General features: G+C 55.4%; 1 protein-coding gene across 8 annotated transcripts in view; it reads right to left on the bottom strand.

Annotated features, from left to right (window-relative positions):
* Positions 1-13,937, bottom strand: part of CLCN7 (chloride voltage-gated channel 7) — a 29,313-nt gene extending 15,376 nt beyond the window's left edge. For 3 of the 8 annotated variants that reach the window (XM_063618419.1, XM_055243129.2, XM_063618421.1), the window contains exons 1-4: positions 13,710-13,927; positions 4,120-4,191; positions 411-482; positions 213-278 (exon numbers count right to left, since the gene is read on the bottom strand). In XM_063618419.1, coding sequence (XP_063474489.1) covers positions 213-278; positions 411-482; positions 4,120-4,191; positions 13,710-13,850 — 351 coding nt within the window. In that variant the 5' untranslated portion in view covers positions 13,851-13,927. The other 5 variants (XM_063618422.1, XM_055243131.2, XM_055243130.2 and 2 more) reach the window with 4 other exon arrangements.
* Between the last annotated feature and the right edge of the window lie 1,935 nt (positions 13,938-15,872).

The raw sequence follows: 15,872 nt of genomic DNA, 5'->3' as shown, positions 1-15,872 counted from the left end.
TTATAGTGACAGTGACCCTCCCACGGTCTCTAGAAACCAGAGGAACCCACAGGCCTCAGAGGCGGAGTCAGAGGAGGAGGGAGGAGGTGTGTCACCCCACCCCGGCAGAAGAGCAGCCCCAGGCCCGGCCGGCACCAGGCCCTGCACTGTGTGACCCTGCACTGGGGGACCCTGCCCTGCGGGACCCTGCATGGAGTTGGTGTCCAGCTCACCGTGTGGTTGATCCGCCGCTCCTCCTCCAGGAACAGCTGGTTCTCGCTGTTGTCATAGTCCAAGCTCTGCAGGCCGGGACAGCAAGGGCAGCGCTCAGCACCGACCCAACGCTCTGGGTGCGAGCACAGGGGACCGGGAGTGGGCTGGGAGGGCGCAGAGGCCAGGTCTCAGGGTCGGGGGAACAGGAGGACGCCCACCTCATACTTGAGGGACAGGAGCTTCTCGTTGTGTGGGATCTCCTTGGGGAAGGGATGTGGAGGGTCCATATTCTATGGCAGAAAAGGCAAAGAGAGAAGCACAGTGGACAAGGCCACAAGGAGAGAGGCCCCTCTCAGCTCACACACGAGGCCGTTATCATCCCGACACCAAGGACAAGGACACAGCAAGAGCACTGCAAGTGGGGCGTGGTGGCTGACACCTACAATCCCAGCACTTTGAGAAGCCGAGGCAAGTGGATTGGCTGCGGTCAGGAGTTCGAGACCAGCCTGGACAACAAGGTAAAACCCTGTCTCTACTAAAAATACAAAAATTAGCTGGGCGTGGTCGTGGGCACCTGTAATCCCAGCTACTCAGGAGGCTGAGGCAGGAGAATCGCTTGAACCCGGGATGAAGAGGTTGCAGTGAGCTGAGATTGCGCCACTGCACTCCAGCCTGGGTGACAGAGCAAGACCCCGTCTCAAAGAAAAAAAAAAAGAGAACTACAGACCAACACTCCTACAACCACAGATGCAAAGATCTTTGGTAAGACACAAGCAAAGCGATTCCAGCAATGCCAGCAGCAAGGTGAATTCAGCCTAGGAATACAAGTTAGTTTAACATCCAAAAATCAATCCATGAGGCAGGGTGCGGTGGCTCACACCTGTAATCCCAGCACTCTGGGAGGCAGAGGCAAGAGGATCAACTGAAGCCAGGAGTTCAAGACCAGCCTGGGCAACAGAGTAAAACCCTCATCTCTCTCTCTCTCTTTTTTTTTTTTTTTTTTGAGACACAGTAACTCTTTTTGCCCAGGCTAGAGTGCAGTGACGCAATCTCAGCTCACTGCAACCTCCACCTTCCAGGTTAAAGCCATTCTCCTGCCTCAGCCTCCCAAGTAGCTGGGATTACAGGTGTGCACCACCACGCCTGGCTAATTGTTGTATTTTTAGTAGAGACGGGGTTTTGCCATGTTGGCCAGGCTGGTCTCCAACTCTCAGCCTCAAGTGATCCACCCAGCCTGGGCAACACAGTGAGACCCCAACTCTTAAAAAAAAGCCAAAAAAAAAAGAAAAAAACCACAGGCATGGTACCACCACGAAGATGGACACAGAAGAATGGAAGAGAATTGAGAGAGTCCAGAAAGAAATCCAAAACATGTATGATCAATTGATTTCCCACAATGGTGTCAAAACATTTCAACAGACAAAGCTAGTGTTTTCAACAAATGGTGCTGGGACAACTGGATTTCCATATGCAAAAATGAAGCTGGACCGGGCGCAATGGCTGACAGCTGTAATCCCAGCACTCTGGGAGGCTGAGGCAGAAGGACTGCTTGAGGCCAGGAGTTTGTGATCAGTCTGGGCAACATAGTAAGACTCCATCTCTACAAAATATTAGCTGAGTGTGGTGACATGTGCCTGCAGTCCCAGCTACTTGGGAGACAGAGGAGGCAGAGGCTGCAGTGAACCATGATTGCACCACTGCACTTCAGCCTGGGTGACAGTGAGACCCTGTCTCAAAAAAAGAGAGAGAGAGAGCGAGGGTATGACGTTGGACCCTTACCTCACACCACATCCAAAACTTAACTCAAAAGGGATGAAAGACCTAAAACTGTAAAATTCTTAGGAAAAAACGGGTCAATCGTCATGGGTTAGGCAATGGTTTCTTAGATATGACACCAAAAGTACAAGCAACATAAGAAAAAACAGATTAGCTGAACTTCAGCAATACAACCTATGCTGCATATGATGCGCCTGTGGTCCCAGCTCCTCAGGAAGCTGAGACGGGAGGAGTGCTTGAGCCTGAGAGATGGATTTCAGCCTGTGCCACACAGTGAGACCTCATCTCAAAAAATAATAATAATAAATTTTTTTTTTAGACAGGGTCCCGTCTATCACACAGGCTGAAGTACAATGGTGTGATCATGGCTCACTGCAGCCTCAACCTCCTGGGTTCAATAAATCCACCTACCTCAGCGTCCTGAGTAGCTGGGGCCACAGGCGCACACCACCACACCTGGCTAATTGTTGTTTTTGTTTTTTTTTTTTTTAGAGAAAGGGTCTCACTATGTTGCCTAGGCTGATCTCGAACTCCTGGGCTCCAGCGATCCTCCAGCCTTGGTTTCCCAAAGTGTTGGGATTACAGGTGTGAACCACCACACCTGCCCAGAAAAAAAAAATTGTTTTTGAGGCAGGGTCTTACTCTGTCACGCAGGCTGGAGTGCAGTGGCACCATCTCAGCTCACTGGGACCTCCACCTCCTGGGCTCAAGCCATCCTCCAACCTCAGCCTCCCCAGTAGCTGGGACTGCCGGCGCCTATCACCAGGCCCAGCTAATATTTATATTTTCTGTAGAGACAGGGTTTCACCATGTTGGTCAGGCTGATCTTGAACTCCTGAGCTCAATCAATCCGTCTGCTTCCCAAAGTGCTAGGATTACAGGCGTGAATCACCTCGCTTGGCCAAAACTTTTTTAATTAAAAAAATTTGAGCATCAAAAGACACCACGGAGAAAGTGAACGGAAAACCCACTGACCGGGAGAAAACTTCTATAACTCATGTGTTGGATGAGAGATTTGCATCTATATATAAAGAACTCCCGCAGCTCAATTATAAAGACAACAAACCCAGTTTAAAAATGACCATAACCAAGACACGTGTGGCCGGCCAGGCGCCCACTCCAGGGCCCGAGACTGGAGAGGACTGACTGCTGAATCTCACGCGCTCGCTTTTTCCCTCGTCTCCCGACTCCTGTGCCTCCCAACTCCTGTGCCTCCCAAAGCTGACACCAGAGCAAAGGCTTGAAGTCCAAAAAGGCAGTGCTGAAGGTGCCCATGGCCACGCAACAGATCTTCCGAAGGCCTTGTGGCTCCAGAGGCAGCGCAAACATATCAGAAGGGCAGCCCCGGGAGAGGCGCTGCTGGCTGTGCCGGACGGCATCTGAGCACAGCGCCAGCCTCGGGAGCGACTGCGGCAGCAAAGCTCAAAGGGACGCAAGGCCGAAGAGCGCCTGGACAGGTGGACTGTGAGACGCCTCAGCCTCTGACGTGGCCCAGGGCAGAGGCGGGTGGGGCCTGATGGGAAGAAGGAGGACGCCCACGGTGTCACCAACATCAGGATCATCTCAACAGGAGTCCCGCACAGACATCTCCCCAGAGACGATGAGTGAACGGCCAGCGGCAGCGGAGGACTCCCAGCCTCACCAGCGGCTGGGGGACACACCGAGGCCGGCGGGAGATGCCCCCAAGGGGAAGGAAGACGAGCACGCTGCGGCTGAGCTCAGGACTCCCGGGGCAGCCACTGGCACGGGACCATCTCAAACCCTGCTCTCTGAAGTCAAAAGCATCCGGCCCCCTCTCACTCTCCTGGGGCTCCTCACTGCCCCCCCCCCAAGATCCCTGTCCTTGCCCTGTCCCAAAGCCAGGTCCAGTCCCCTCGCTGCCCATGCTGTCACTGCTGTCCTGACCGGCTTCCTGCGCCCCGCACAGCCCGTCCAGGTTCCTGGCGCGCTGAACTCCTCCATCTGAGAGCACTTCTGCCCGGCTGCCTCTGCTCACTCGGCCTCGGGGACCGTGTCCCCCCAGGGAAATCTTCCCTGAACCCCGGCCCTGGGACCCCACTATCTCCCTGCCACTCGGCCCCTGCCCATCCCTGTCATCCTCTGCTAAGATGCAGCTAGCTCCGAGGGAGGAGGGGAACACCCCCAACTCACCGGGTCCAAAAGTTCATCATCCATCTCCACGTTGCTCATATGTCCGATTCGGAAAAGCGCAGAACGTGGTGACTAAAAGCAGAAGAGAAACCGTGAGGGCGCTCGGGCGTCACACGCTCTGCGCCGTGGATTCTCACACTGTGGATTCTCACACCGTGGATTCTCACTCCCGCCGCCGCACCCCGGCCTCGCCTGACCCTGCCCGGGAGCTCAGGAATGGGCCAGGCCAGGCCTGCCTGCTGGGTGGGGGCAGCAGGGCCGGGACAGGTCAGGCCCTGGAAGCAGGACTGCTCCGGCTGCCCCTCGGCCTGTCAACGAGACGTCCGGCCCCTGACCCCGGGGCGCAAGCTCCCTGCTCTAGACTGAAGGCGAGGCACCTGCCACCCACCAGGAAAGAAGGGCTGGACAACACGCCACCACCAATGCGGTGCCCGCCACAGCGCCCTGGGCCATCCTGCCCAACCCTGCTCCCGAGGCCCTGCTCAGCCACCTGCCACCTCCACAGAGTCACCTCCACTGTGGCCTCTCTGCGTCTTGAGATACAAACGGCTCCACAGTGTTCAGGCTGCCCTCCCCACAGGACGCCCAGCTGTCGGGCAGAGCTGGGGGGGGTCTCAGCCACCTAAGGCTTTGCAGCCGCCCCAACTCAGGGCAGGGGCAGGGCAGCGGGCCCTGGGTGGCATGGTGCAGGTGTGACTTACAGAGCTCCCGTCCCAGAGTCTCCGGCTCCTTACTAGAGCCAAGGCGCTGAGGCCAGGCTAGGAGGAGCCAAGACCTCAGCCTCCTTTCCCCAAAGAGACCCTTTGGAGACGACTCCAATTTCCACCATCTCCTGAATCTTTACCAGCATCTGGGGATGTGAAGGGAAGAAGGGCTGCCTCCCAGGTAGAGGGGCCACATGCCCAGAGTGCCCGCTATCTGCATCAGAGAGACCATGCGCCTGTGACGAAAGTGTTGGCAGAGGAGTCCAGTGGCTGGTACCGGCCGTGGGAAGACCACCGAGGCTGCCGCCCGCCTTCCCTGGGAGCAGCCCTCCTGGCTCCCAACGCCGTCCCCTCCTCATCCCCCCATCTCTCCCTCCACCTTCCTTGGGCTCAGCCTCCCGCACGAGATTTCAGCAGGGCCTGAAAGTGCTTCTTGGTGATAGAACTGCAGGTGATGACGCCAGAAGCCCACCGGGCCGAGGTGGGGACAGGGAGAGGTACGGGAACGGCCTGCACTGGGGCCCAATTTTCCTTCAACCTCCACCTATCCACAGGGATTACGATTACCACACCCAGGCAAGGACATGGAGGCAGAGAAGGAAAGTTTGGCATCTGAGGTCACTGCGAGCCAGGGGTGGCGGTCCTGCTTTCTCTGGAGTGCTCACCCCTAAAGGAGACGGGCTCCCCAAACCGCCATCCCAGAAACTGCCTTCAGAACCAGACCTTCCCGGCGGGGTGCAGTGGCTCATGCCTGTAATCCCAGCACTTAGGGAGGCCGAGGCAGGAGAAATCACTTGACGCCAGGAGTTCGAGACCAGCTGGGCCAACATGGTGAAACCCCATCTCTACTAAAAATACAAAAATTAGGCGGGCTACTTGGGAGGCTGAAGCAGGAGAATCGCTTGAAGCCGGGAGGTGGAGTCTGCAGTGAGCTGAGATCGTGCCACTGCACTCCAGCCTAGGTAACAGCAAGACTCTGTTTCAAAAAAAAAAAAAAAAAAAAAAAAGAACCTGACCTTCCAGCCCACTGCCCTCCAGGGACCCCTTCCCCAACCATTGTCCTGTTACCAGCCACCGTCACCCTTGGTGTGCACCCCCCCCCCCGTGTTGATGACTCAGTGAGTGGCCCTGGCGCGGGGGGGAAACCTGGGCACGTGCCACTGGCCCTTGGCAGACATCAGTCAGAGCCTCCTCCTCTCCCCAGGCAAAGAGCACCCCCAGGTCATCTCCATCAGAAGCCAGAAGCAGAGGCCAGACAGACAGACAGACAGACCCACAGGTGTCTGCCATGGCATGTCCACGCCCAGGTGAGAGTGTGGGAGGGGCTGGAGTGCACAGGTCCTGCTGGACAGAGCCCTGAGTCACAGGGCGCCTGCCCTTCCTCTGCCCCCAGCCTTGCCACATGACAGTGGCTCTCCCTGAGCCCTCAGTCACAGGTGAAACTCACAGCTTGAGTCTCCTGCCACACGGGCTGACAGGGTGGGAGGAGGAAGGTGCCACGGTCCAGGCGTGATGGAAGCAGTGGCCTGGCCAGCTGCCCACTCCCTCCCGCTCACACTCACATCAAAGCCCCTGGACTCCAGGTCTCATCACCAGAAAAAACAGCCCTGTGGCCAGCGCTGGGCCTCTGACCCCCAGCTCCCAGGTGGACAGGTGCCCCCAACAGAGACCATGGAACCCAAAAGACCCACTTCACCATGAGGAAGGACCCCACGTCCAAACGGGCACCCCGTGGGACACGTCCTGCCCACAGGGCCACTCTCCCCATCACTCAAGACGTCGGCACTTCTCTCCTAACGCCACTCAAGGCCTGTTGTGCTTCTCAGGCTGTTCTTTGTTGGAAATAATGGATCATTCTGGCCAGACGTGGTGGCTCACGCCTGTAATCCCAGCACTTCGGGAGGCTGAGGCAGGAAGATCGCTTGAGCCCAGGAGTTCAAAGCCTACCTGGACAATGTAGTGAGACCCTGTCTCTACAAAAAATCAAAATTAGCAAGGCATGGTGGTGTGTACCTGTGGTCCAAACTACTCAGGAAGCTGAGGCAAGAGGATCGCTTGAGCCTGGGAAGTTGAGGCTACAGTGAGCTATGATTGCACCACTGTGCTCCAGCCTGGGTGACACGGCAAGACCCTATCTCTAAAATTAAAAAAAAAAAAACCCAACCAAAACGAAACAGCCACAGTCACACTTCCTGGGCACCAGGCCTGGGAGGCCTTCAGGTGGGCCACCGTCTACACCGTGACAGCACTGTCCCGCAGCAGCAGGCAGAGCTGTGAATGCAGTCAGGCCAAGGTGAAGGCTGACGGTGCAGTATGTGACCAGCGGGCCACCCCCACCGCCACCGCCTTGGCAGATTCGAGAGGGGTGAGCGGTGAGGGGTATCCCCCCAGCAGGGCATCAGCTGCCCCTGCCCGGAGTCAAAGGATGGGGCTCTGGTGCCTTCCCTTCCCAGCATCTCTTTCCTTAACTCTGCCAGGACTTTGAGAAGGTGGCTTTCGTAATGGAAAAACACGACGTTTACTTCAAGTTCAGCAATGCATTCCGTGCGGTTACTTTCTTTTTTAACTGCAAGTTCTTATAAATTAAACACTAGATGCTGTTCCTCAAAATCCTGCCACACACGGCAACCTACACGGTCCCAAACGCCAGACACTAACTGAAAACAGCCAGGCTCAGGAACACGTGAGCCAACACTCCCGAGAGGCGGGACTGGGCCAGAGGGGAGGCAAGGTCGTCAGGGTTGGGGGTGGGTGGGACTAGAAAGAGGGGTCTGAAAATGGCCTGCACCCCCTTCCTGGTGCTTACGCGGGATCTACACGCATTGCACCAACGACACTCTCTTGGTTTTGGTGCCGTGCTGTTACGAAAAGGTAAACATTGGGGGAAACTCGGTAAAGGGTACACAAGCCCCCTGTGCTACCTTTGCAGTTTCCTGTGAATCCAGAGTGATTTAAAAGTCAAAAAAGGGCTGGGCGCGGTGGCTCATGCCTGTAATACCAGCACTTTGGGAGGCCGACGCAGGCAGATCACCTGAGGTCACGAGTTTGACACCAGCCTGGCCAACATGAAGAAACCCCGTCTCTACTTAAAAAAAACAAAAAAAAAAAAAACCAAAAATTAGCCGGGCATGGTGATGCACACCTGTAATCCCAGCTACTCGGGAGGCTGAGGCAGGAGAACTGCTTGAACCCAGGAGGTGGAGGTTGCAGTGAGCTCAGATCCTGCCACTGTATTCCAGCCTGGGCAATAGAGCGAGACCCTGTCTCAAATAAATAAATAAAATAAAATAAAATAAAATAAAACTCAAAATAATGTATAGACGAGGGGAACTACATCAAACTTTAAAACTTCTACACATCAAAGAAAGCAACAGAGCAAAGGTAACCTATGAAACGAGGAAATATTTGCAAACGTGATAAGGAATTAATATCTGATAAGGGATTAATATTCAGAATACATAAAAAAACTCAGGGTCAGGTGAGGTGGCTCACGTCTGTCATCCCAGCACTTTGGGAGGCTGAGGTGGGCTGATCACTTGAGGTCAGGAGTTCAAGACCAGCCTGGCCAACGTAGCGAAACCCCAACTCTCCTAAAAATACAAAAATTAGCCGGGCATGGTGGTGGGCGCCTGTAATCCCAGCTACTCAGGAGGCTGAGGCAGGAGAATCACTTGAACCCAAGAGGCAGAGGTCACGGTAAGCTGAGATCACACCACTGCACTTCAGCCTGGGCGACGGAGGGAGACTCCGTCAAAAACAAAACCAAAAACAAACAAACCAAAAACCAAAAACAAACATAAAACGCAGCGTCTGAAAGTCCCATTTGTACGCCATGTTCACAGCAGCACCGTTGACAATGACCAAAATGCGGAAGCACCCGGTGTCTGCCGATGGATGAGTCAAGGAAATGCAGCCTCTCCCCACAGTGGAATAATTCAGCCATAAAGAGGAACGACCACCGACCCGTGCTGCAGGACAACGGGCCAGAGGACCCCGTGCTCTGTGAAGTAAGCCAGTCGGAAAAAGACAGCCCCCACCGGTCCACTCTCGTGAGGGCCCTGAAGCCGTCAGGTCCGCTGAGGCGGACGGCAACCAGGGGGCTGGGTGGCAGGAGGAGGGACAGCGTTGAATGGGTGCGGTTTCAGTTCGGCAAGGGATGGGTTGTGTAACACTATGAGCGCGCTCAAGCCTACTGACTGCACTCACAGATGATGAAACGGTAATTAAACAAAATATTGTTTAGAGACAAGGTCTTGCTATGTTGCCCAGGCTGCTCTCTAACTCCTGGGCTCAAGTGATCCTTCCGCCTTGGCCTCTCAAGTAGCTGGTATGAGAGGCGTGCACCACCATGCCCGGCTTAAAACGGTAAATTGATGGTATGTGTTGTTTACCACAGTTTTTTTTAAAACTTAAAGCCGTATGAAAGACCATTTGCTGTTCTGCTCGGCCTGCACTGCACCCTAACATTCAGCAGGGCGCTGCCAGGACCAGGCTAGACGCTAGGCACAGAAGATACAGCAGCTGCCCCACGGGGGGATGGGGGTTACAGTCAAAGGAAACGAGGTGACATACAAAGGCCACAGAGACCAAGGAGAGGCCTTTGCTGTCCACGCAGTGTCCCCATGGCGTTAGGGCAGAGACCTAAAGCAAGACAGACACTGAACAGCAATGCTGGAGGGCAGGGAAGGGCAAGCGACAGCAGGGGAACCCTCCCAGGCAGGCAGAGGACTTCCTGGAGGCCAGAAAAGAACCAAGGGGCACTTCCTCAAGTAGAGCAGAGCTCAAGGGGCCACTGGGGACGACCCCAGACCCTCCCCCATGGCCTCGCTGCGCCCCCAGTTCTCTCTTAGGCTGCGGTCTGTGGCTCCGGGTGCCCAGGCAGGACACAGGTCCACACTAACCCAGACCCCTGCTCTGCCAGGGTCTTAGGTGGAGCATCCCAACATGAGTTCCCAGGGATGCCCTGCAAATACCCGCCTCCCCTCACCGCCCCCTGAGACCCAAGTGTTTCTGGCTCCAGCCGCTTTCCCTCTCTCAGTTCTCAAGGAGTTCTGCTTCCTGCCGCCCACACACGGCCAGGGCTGGCTGACCTCACCCTCGCCCTGTCCCAGCACCACCAGATGAGCAGTGACTGGCTTTGTCAATTCATCACTACGCCACACAAAGCAAGACAGGCCTGAGAACAGGAACAGCAACCCACAGGTGGCTCTGAAGGGCCTGGGCTTTCAGCTGGCACCCAGCCTCCAACAAGCCACTCCACAGTCTGCCCTGCCCAGGGCAGCCACCTCGTAGTGTTTGGCCAGCTGTGCCCACGTTGAGGTGGCAACACCACCACCAGGCCAACCTGAAAATCCTGCAACAAACCCTAAAGAGCCTGGAGGCAGCTAGGGCCAGTTCTCACGTTCACTGGAACAGTCCTGTCGGCAGCGGATGGCCTGGGTTGATATTTTAGTTCAAAACAGCTCTGGAGGCCTTGAACCCAAGGGCAGCTTACAGTACCCCGTCTGTGGCCACACTGGGGTGCGCCTGAGCCTAACTATGAGCTGTGCCCACCAGTCAGAGCAGACCCTCCCCCAGAAAAACAGCACCAAGAAATCCAGTAGCTACTCAGGAAGTTGGGCAGGAAAGTCACAACGAACACGAATCCCTCTTGTGTTGCTGGTTTTAACACGACCGGGCACGACTCACGTTTCTTCAGAGCATGGTTTGTGACAGGCGCTGTGCTCAGCGCTACGCATGTGTTAACTTTTTCGCAGATGGGAAAACCGGGCAACACGGAGGCTACAGGCCTTGCAGGAGACCCTGGGCGAGTCCAATGCTCAGAGCACAAAGGCCTCCGAGGACGCCTGGCCTAAGAGGTGGCGTCTTGGCCTCTAGACTCCACCTCTCCAGTATGTCTGCGGGGGAAGGCTGGGGCCCTTCAGGCATGGGGTCCTAGCTTCCCATGGGCTCCCCTAGAGATGAGCCAAATTCAAAGCCTGCTCATGTGCGCAGCAGGGCTGACCTCCATGCTCCACAGCACATCCCAAACACACACACTCCCTCTGTCCTTTCCCACCCGTCCGCCTGCCTGAAGATCTTGTGCTCTTCAAGTCCAAGCCTTGTGACTGCTCCTGCCCCGGGCACCCTGCAGACCATCCGCACAGGGCACTGGGCCTGTCTCCAGCAGGAAGGAAGCAGCTTTATGTGCCTGCGTCCCAGGCAGCCACAGAGCAAGTGCACGATAAACTATTTTTTTAAATTGCTTGTAAGCAGGGTATCTGCTATTATTAAATGCAAACAAACAAATAAGCTTACAATGACTTTTAAGGGAATACTTAAACAATTTTTTTTTTGAGATGGAGTTTTGTTCTTGTTGCCCAGGCAATGGTGTGATCTCAGCTCAGTGCAACCTCCGCCTCCCGGGTTCAAGCGATTCTCCTGCCTCAGCCTCCTGACTAGCTAGGATTACAGGCGCTCACCACCACACTCGGCTAATTTTTGTATTTTCAGTAGAGATGGGATTTCACCATGTTGGCCAGGCTGGTCTCGAACTCCTGACCTCAGGTGATCCACCCGCCTCGGCCTCCCAAAGTGCTGGGATTACAGGCATGAGCCACCACGCACAGCCGGGAATACTTTCTAAGGTTAAGAGATCGACAGATTATTTCCCAAAAAATCAACTCTTCTATTTGCAAAGACAAACAGGAAACCCCAAGCACATTCAGTCCCAAGAGAAACTCAAATTCAACCTCCATCGAGGTTCCCAATCTTTACCTTTCAGCACTTAAAGCTGGTTTATTCCTTCTACCTTGTGAACTTCAGATTTCTTTAATTAAAAAAAAATGTTTTTAAAATTTTTAAGATAGGTTCTCAAATTCCAGCCTGGGCAAAAGAGTGAGAAACTACCTCCAAAAAAAAAAAAAAAAAAAGCAGCTCACTGCAGCTTCAACCTCCTGGGCTTACACGACTCTTCTGCCTCAGTCTCCCGAGCGAGTAGCTGGGACTACAGATGCATATCACCACACCTGGCTAATTTTGCTTTTTTTTTTTAGAGACAGGGTTTCACTATTTTGCCCAGGCTGGTCTTGAACTTCTGGGCTCAAGTGATCCTCCCCTACCTTGGCCTCCCAAAGTGGCATGAGCCACCACACCTGGCCTTACTTTCTTTTAAAACAGAAACACACACACACACACACACACACACACACAGGCATACACACAAATAACTAATCACCCATGGCCCCACCACTTCAAATTAACCCCTTCAGATCACTTTTCATGCAGACTACAGCACGGAGAGCAGGACAGCCCACTTCAAAGGGAGCTGAGCTGCTGCTTCTTATCAGCAAAAGGCAGACTTTGACCTTCTCTGTCTGGTGCATTTCTAAGGAATTGGGAAAACCTAAATGTAGGTTCTGTGGAAACAGCCTGATTTTCGTGTCTTTCCTAACCTTTTTTTTTTTTTTTTTTAAGACGGAGTCTGGCTCTGTTGCCCAGGCTGGAATGCAGTGGCGCCATCTCCACTCACTGCAAGCTCCGCGTCCCGGGTTCACGCCATTCTCCAGCCTCAGCCTCCCGAGTCTGGGACTACAGGCGCCCGCCACCGAGTCCGGCTAATTTTTTGTATTTTTAGTACAGACGGGGTTTCACCATATTAGCCAGGATGGTCTCAATCTCCTGACCTCATGATCCACCTGCCTCGGCCTCCCAAAGTGCTGGGATTACAGATGTGAGCCACCGCGCCCGGCCGTCCTTCCTAATCTTTAAGCACAAGACAAATGTTTAAAGGACTACACAAGAAAAAATGTAAAGAATAAGTGCAAAGCAGATTAAGACCCATCAACAAAACGGTTCATTAACTCAAAAGTAACACAATACAGCCAGGCGCAGTGGCTCACGCCTGTAATCCCAGCACTTTGGGAGGCCAAGGTGGGAGTATCACCTGAAGTCGGGAGTTCGAGGCCAGCCTGACCAACAGGGAGGAACCCTGTCTCTATTAAAAATACAAAATTAGCCGGGCGCGGTGGCGCACGCCTGTAATTCCAGCTATTTGGGAGGCTGAGGCAGGAGAGTCACTTAAACTCTGGAGGTGGGGGTTGCCGTGAGCCGAGATCGCGCCATTGCACTCCAGCCTGGGCAACTACAGTAAAACTCCGTCTCAAAAAAAAAAAAAAATTAAAACAATACGCAGACAGGGAAACAAATGTACCCGTAACGGTTCTGCACACCTTAACACTGCTCAGACGCACGCTGCAGGGTGACATGCGGAACGCATTCCAACCTCTGACTTGCTGCTTATTGTGTTTGCCTGCACATTCCAAATTCATATCGGTGCTAAGGGAGACTGAGTACAAACACTCGTCCCTCCCAAGATCACCTGAAAGTCGGGACTGATCCCCACACAGAAAGATGGCAGATAAAGGCGCCCAGTCATTCTCACTGAAAGAGACCCGGCTGCAATCTTAACTGTTCCCATCTCCCAGGGGGTCAAAACGCAAACAAAATCAGTTCCTCGTGTAGGATGACAATTCTAAAAAGTCGCCTGAACAGAAAGCCACTTGCACCCCTTTAGGGCCAGTTTGGGGGGACACCGGGGGGAATGAACGTGCGCCAAGGCTGCCCCGGCGCCCCTCAGCGCCCCACATTCCGCGGGGTCCGGCGAGATCCGCCTGCTTACCCAGCCCTCCCGGCCACCCAGCCCGGCGCTGCCTCCGAAGACTCCGGACCCCAGGCGCCCCCGCCAGCCCCGCCCCGCCGAGGAGCCCCGGGGCGCGTTCCCGAGTCCCCCGCGCCTCGGTCGCCTCCAGGACCGGGATACGCGGCGCCGCCAGGAGGCTCACGAGGGCGCGGGCTGCGGGGCGCACGAGGACTCAGTTTCCCCGCCTGCGCCCTACCCGGCCTCACCTGGCGCGCAGCCCCGGGCCCAGCCCCGTTCAGCAGCTGCGTCCCCCCGCCGGGCCGCGCCGTCCTCCGCAGCAGCGGCGCCGCCTCCTCGTCGTCCCGGTCCCGGCCGGACCACGACACCTTCTTAGAGACGTTGGCCATGGCCCGCCGCGGAGCGACACCGGCCGGGAAGCGCCGGTTGCCCCGGTGTTTGTTCTCGTGACCCGCGCCGGCGGCCACGTGACAGGCGATGGCAGCCACGTGACGCGCGACGGGCCCACATGATGAGCGACGGCGACCACGTGACCTGCAACGGCACCCACTGAGGCCCGGTCGCGCGGGGGCTCATGGGAGCCGCGCTCCCCGCGGGTCTTGGCGCCGCCCGCCCTAGAGAATCGCCGCGGCCTCGAGGACCGCGTTCTGCCCACGCGACTGCAAAGGCGGCCCCGTGGGGCTGAGCGCCGAGTGCTTGGGAGGCGAATGGCCGCCCCCGGGACCTCGGCCCCGGGAGTCGGGGCGAGGGAAGCGCCCGGGGCCTGAGGGCAGGAGCCGGCTGGAGGGGCTCCCCCAGCCCCGGTCGCCCGCGCCGATCGTGACGGAGCCGCGGTGGGGAAGGGAGGAGGGAGGCAGGGGCGAGGGCAGGCCCTTCCTTGCCATAGGCGGCAGCTAAAGACGTGAAGGATGAAATTGGAAGTCCCGAAGTATGCATCCGCCCTCGCAGTAGGCACTCGGGCGAGGGTCGGAGTGGAGGCTTCCTCCAGGCAGCCCCGGAGGGTCCTCCCGCCTAATGAGAAAAGAGCAGAAAGCGAATCCTCTTCAACGGTCACGCCCCAGAGACAGTACAGGAGGGTCGCCCCTGGAAAGTGCCGCCTACTGCGCAGATAGCTGTGAATTGGCCAAATAGCCGCCCAGACCCTGTATCCGCACCAGTGCACAGCCCATCACTAATCAATGGTATTTCCATAAACCAAAGAGAATTCTTGACAACTTTACATCAGCCCACACCCTGTCCCCACCGTTTGGGTCATTTATTTATTTATTTTGAGACAGGGTCTCCCTCTGTCGCCCAGGCTGGAGTGCGGTGGTGCGGTCAAAGCTCAGTGCAGCCTTGACCTCCTGGACTCAAGCCATCCTCCTGCTTCAGCCTCTGGAGCAACAGGGACCACAGGCCTGCGCCACCACACCCGGCTCATTTTTGCCGTGGAGCTCACAGTGTGTTGCCCAGGCTGTTCTGAAACTTCTGACCTCAAATGATCCTTCCACCTTAGCCTCTAGAGTAAACTCTTTATATTTTATGCCTCATCCTCTTCCTTTTAAAAAGTTGATATTTGGAGTCTCGCTCTGTCGCCCAGGTTGGAGTGCAGTGGCGCAATCTCGGCTCACTGCCTCCCGGGTTCATGCCTCAGCCTCCCGAGTAGCTGGGACTACAGGCGCCCGCCACCACGCCTGGCTAATTTTTTGTATTTTTAGTAGAGATGGGGTTTCACCGTGTTAGCCAGGATGGTCGCGATCTCCTGACCTCGTGATCCATCCGCCTCGGCCTCCCAAAGTGCTAGGATTACAGGCGTGAGCCACAGTACCCGGCCTTTTTTTTAAAATTATTATTATCATTTTTTAATTTTTGAGACACAGTCTCACTTTGTCATCCAGGCTGAAGTACAATGATAAGATCATAGCTCACTGCAGCATTGACCTCTTGGGTTCAAGGGATCCTCCTGCCTCAGCCTCCTGAGTTGCTAGGACTCCACGTATGAACCACCATGCCTGGCCATGGTTCGATTTTTTTTCTTTTTCTTTCTTTCTTTTTTTTTTTTGAGACGGAGTTTCACTCTTGTCACCCAGGCTGCAGTGCAATGGTGCTATCTTGGATCACTGCAACCTCTGCCTCCTGGGTTCAAATGATTCTTCTGCCTCAGCCTCCCGAGTAGCTGAGATTACAGGCACCTGCCACCACGCCTGGCTAATTTTTCTTTTTTCTTTTTGTTTTTTTCTTTTTTTTTTTTTTGAGACAGAGTCTCGCTCTGTTGCCCAGGCTGGAGTGCAGTGGCACGATCTTGGCTCACTGCAAGCTCCGCCTCCCGGGTTCACGCCATTCTCCTGTCTCAGCCTCCCGAGTAGCTGGGACTACAGGCGCCCACCACCACGCCCGGCTAATTTTTTGTATTTTTAGTAGAGACGGGTTTC

Source organism: Symphalangus syndactylus, chromosome 14 (assembly GCF_028878055.3).
Source record: "Symphalangus syndactylus isolate Jambi chromosome 14, NHGRI_mSymSyn1-v2.1_pri, whole genome shotgun sequence".
NCBI classification, from domain to species: domain Eukaryota; kingdom Metazoa; phylum Chordata; class Mammalia; order Primates; family Hylobatidae; genus Symphalangus; species Symphalangus syndactylus.
Note: the sequence above shows the minus strand (reverse complement) of the source record. Positions and strands in the feature narration are given on the sequence as shown.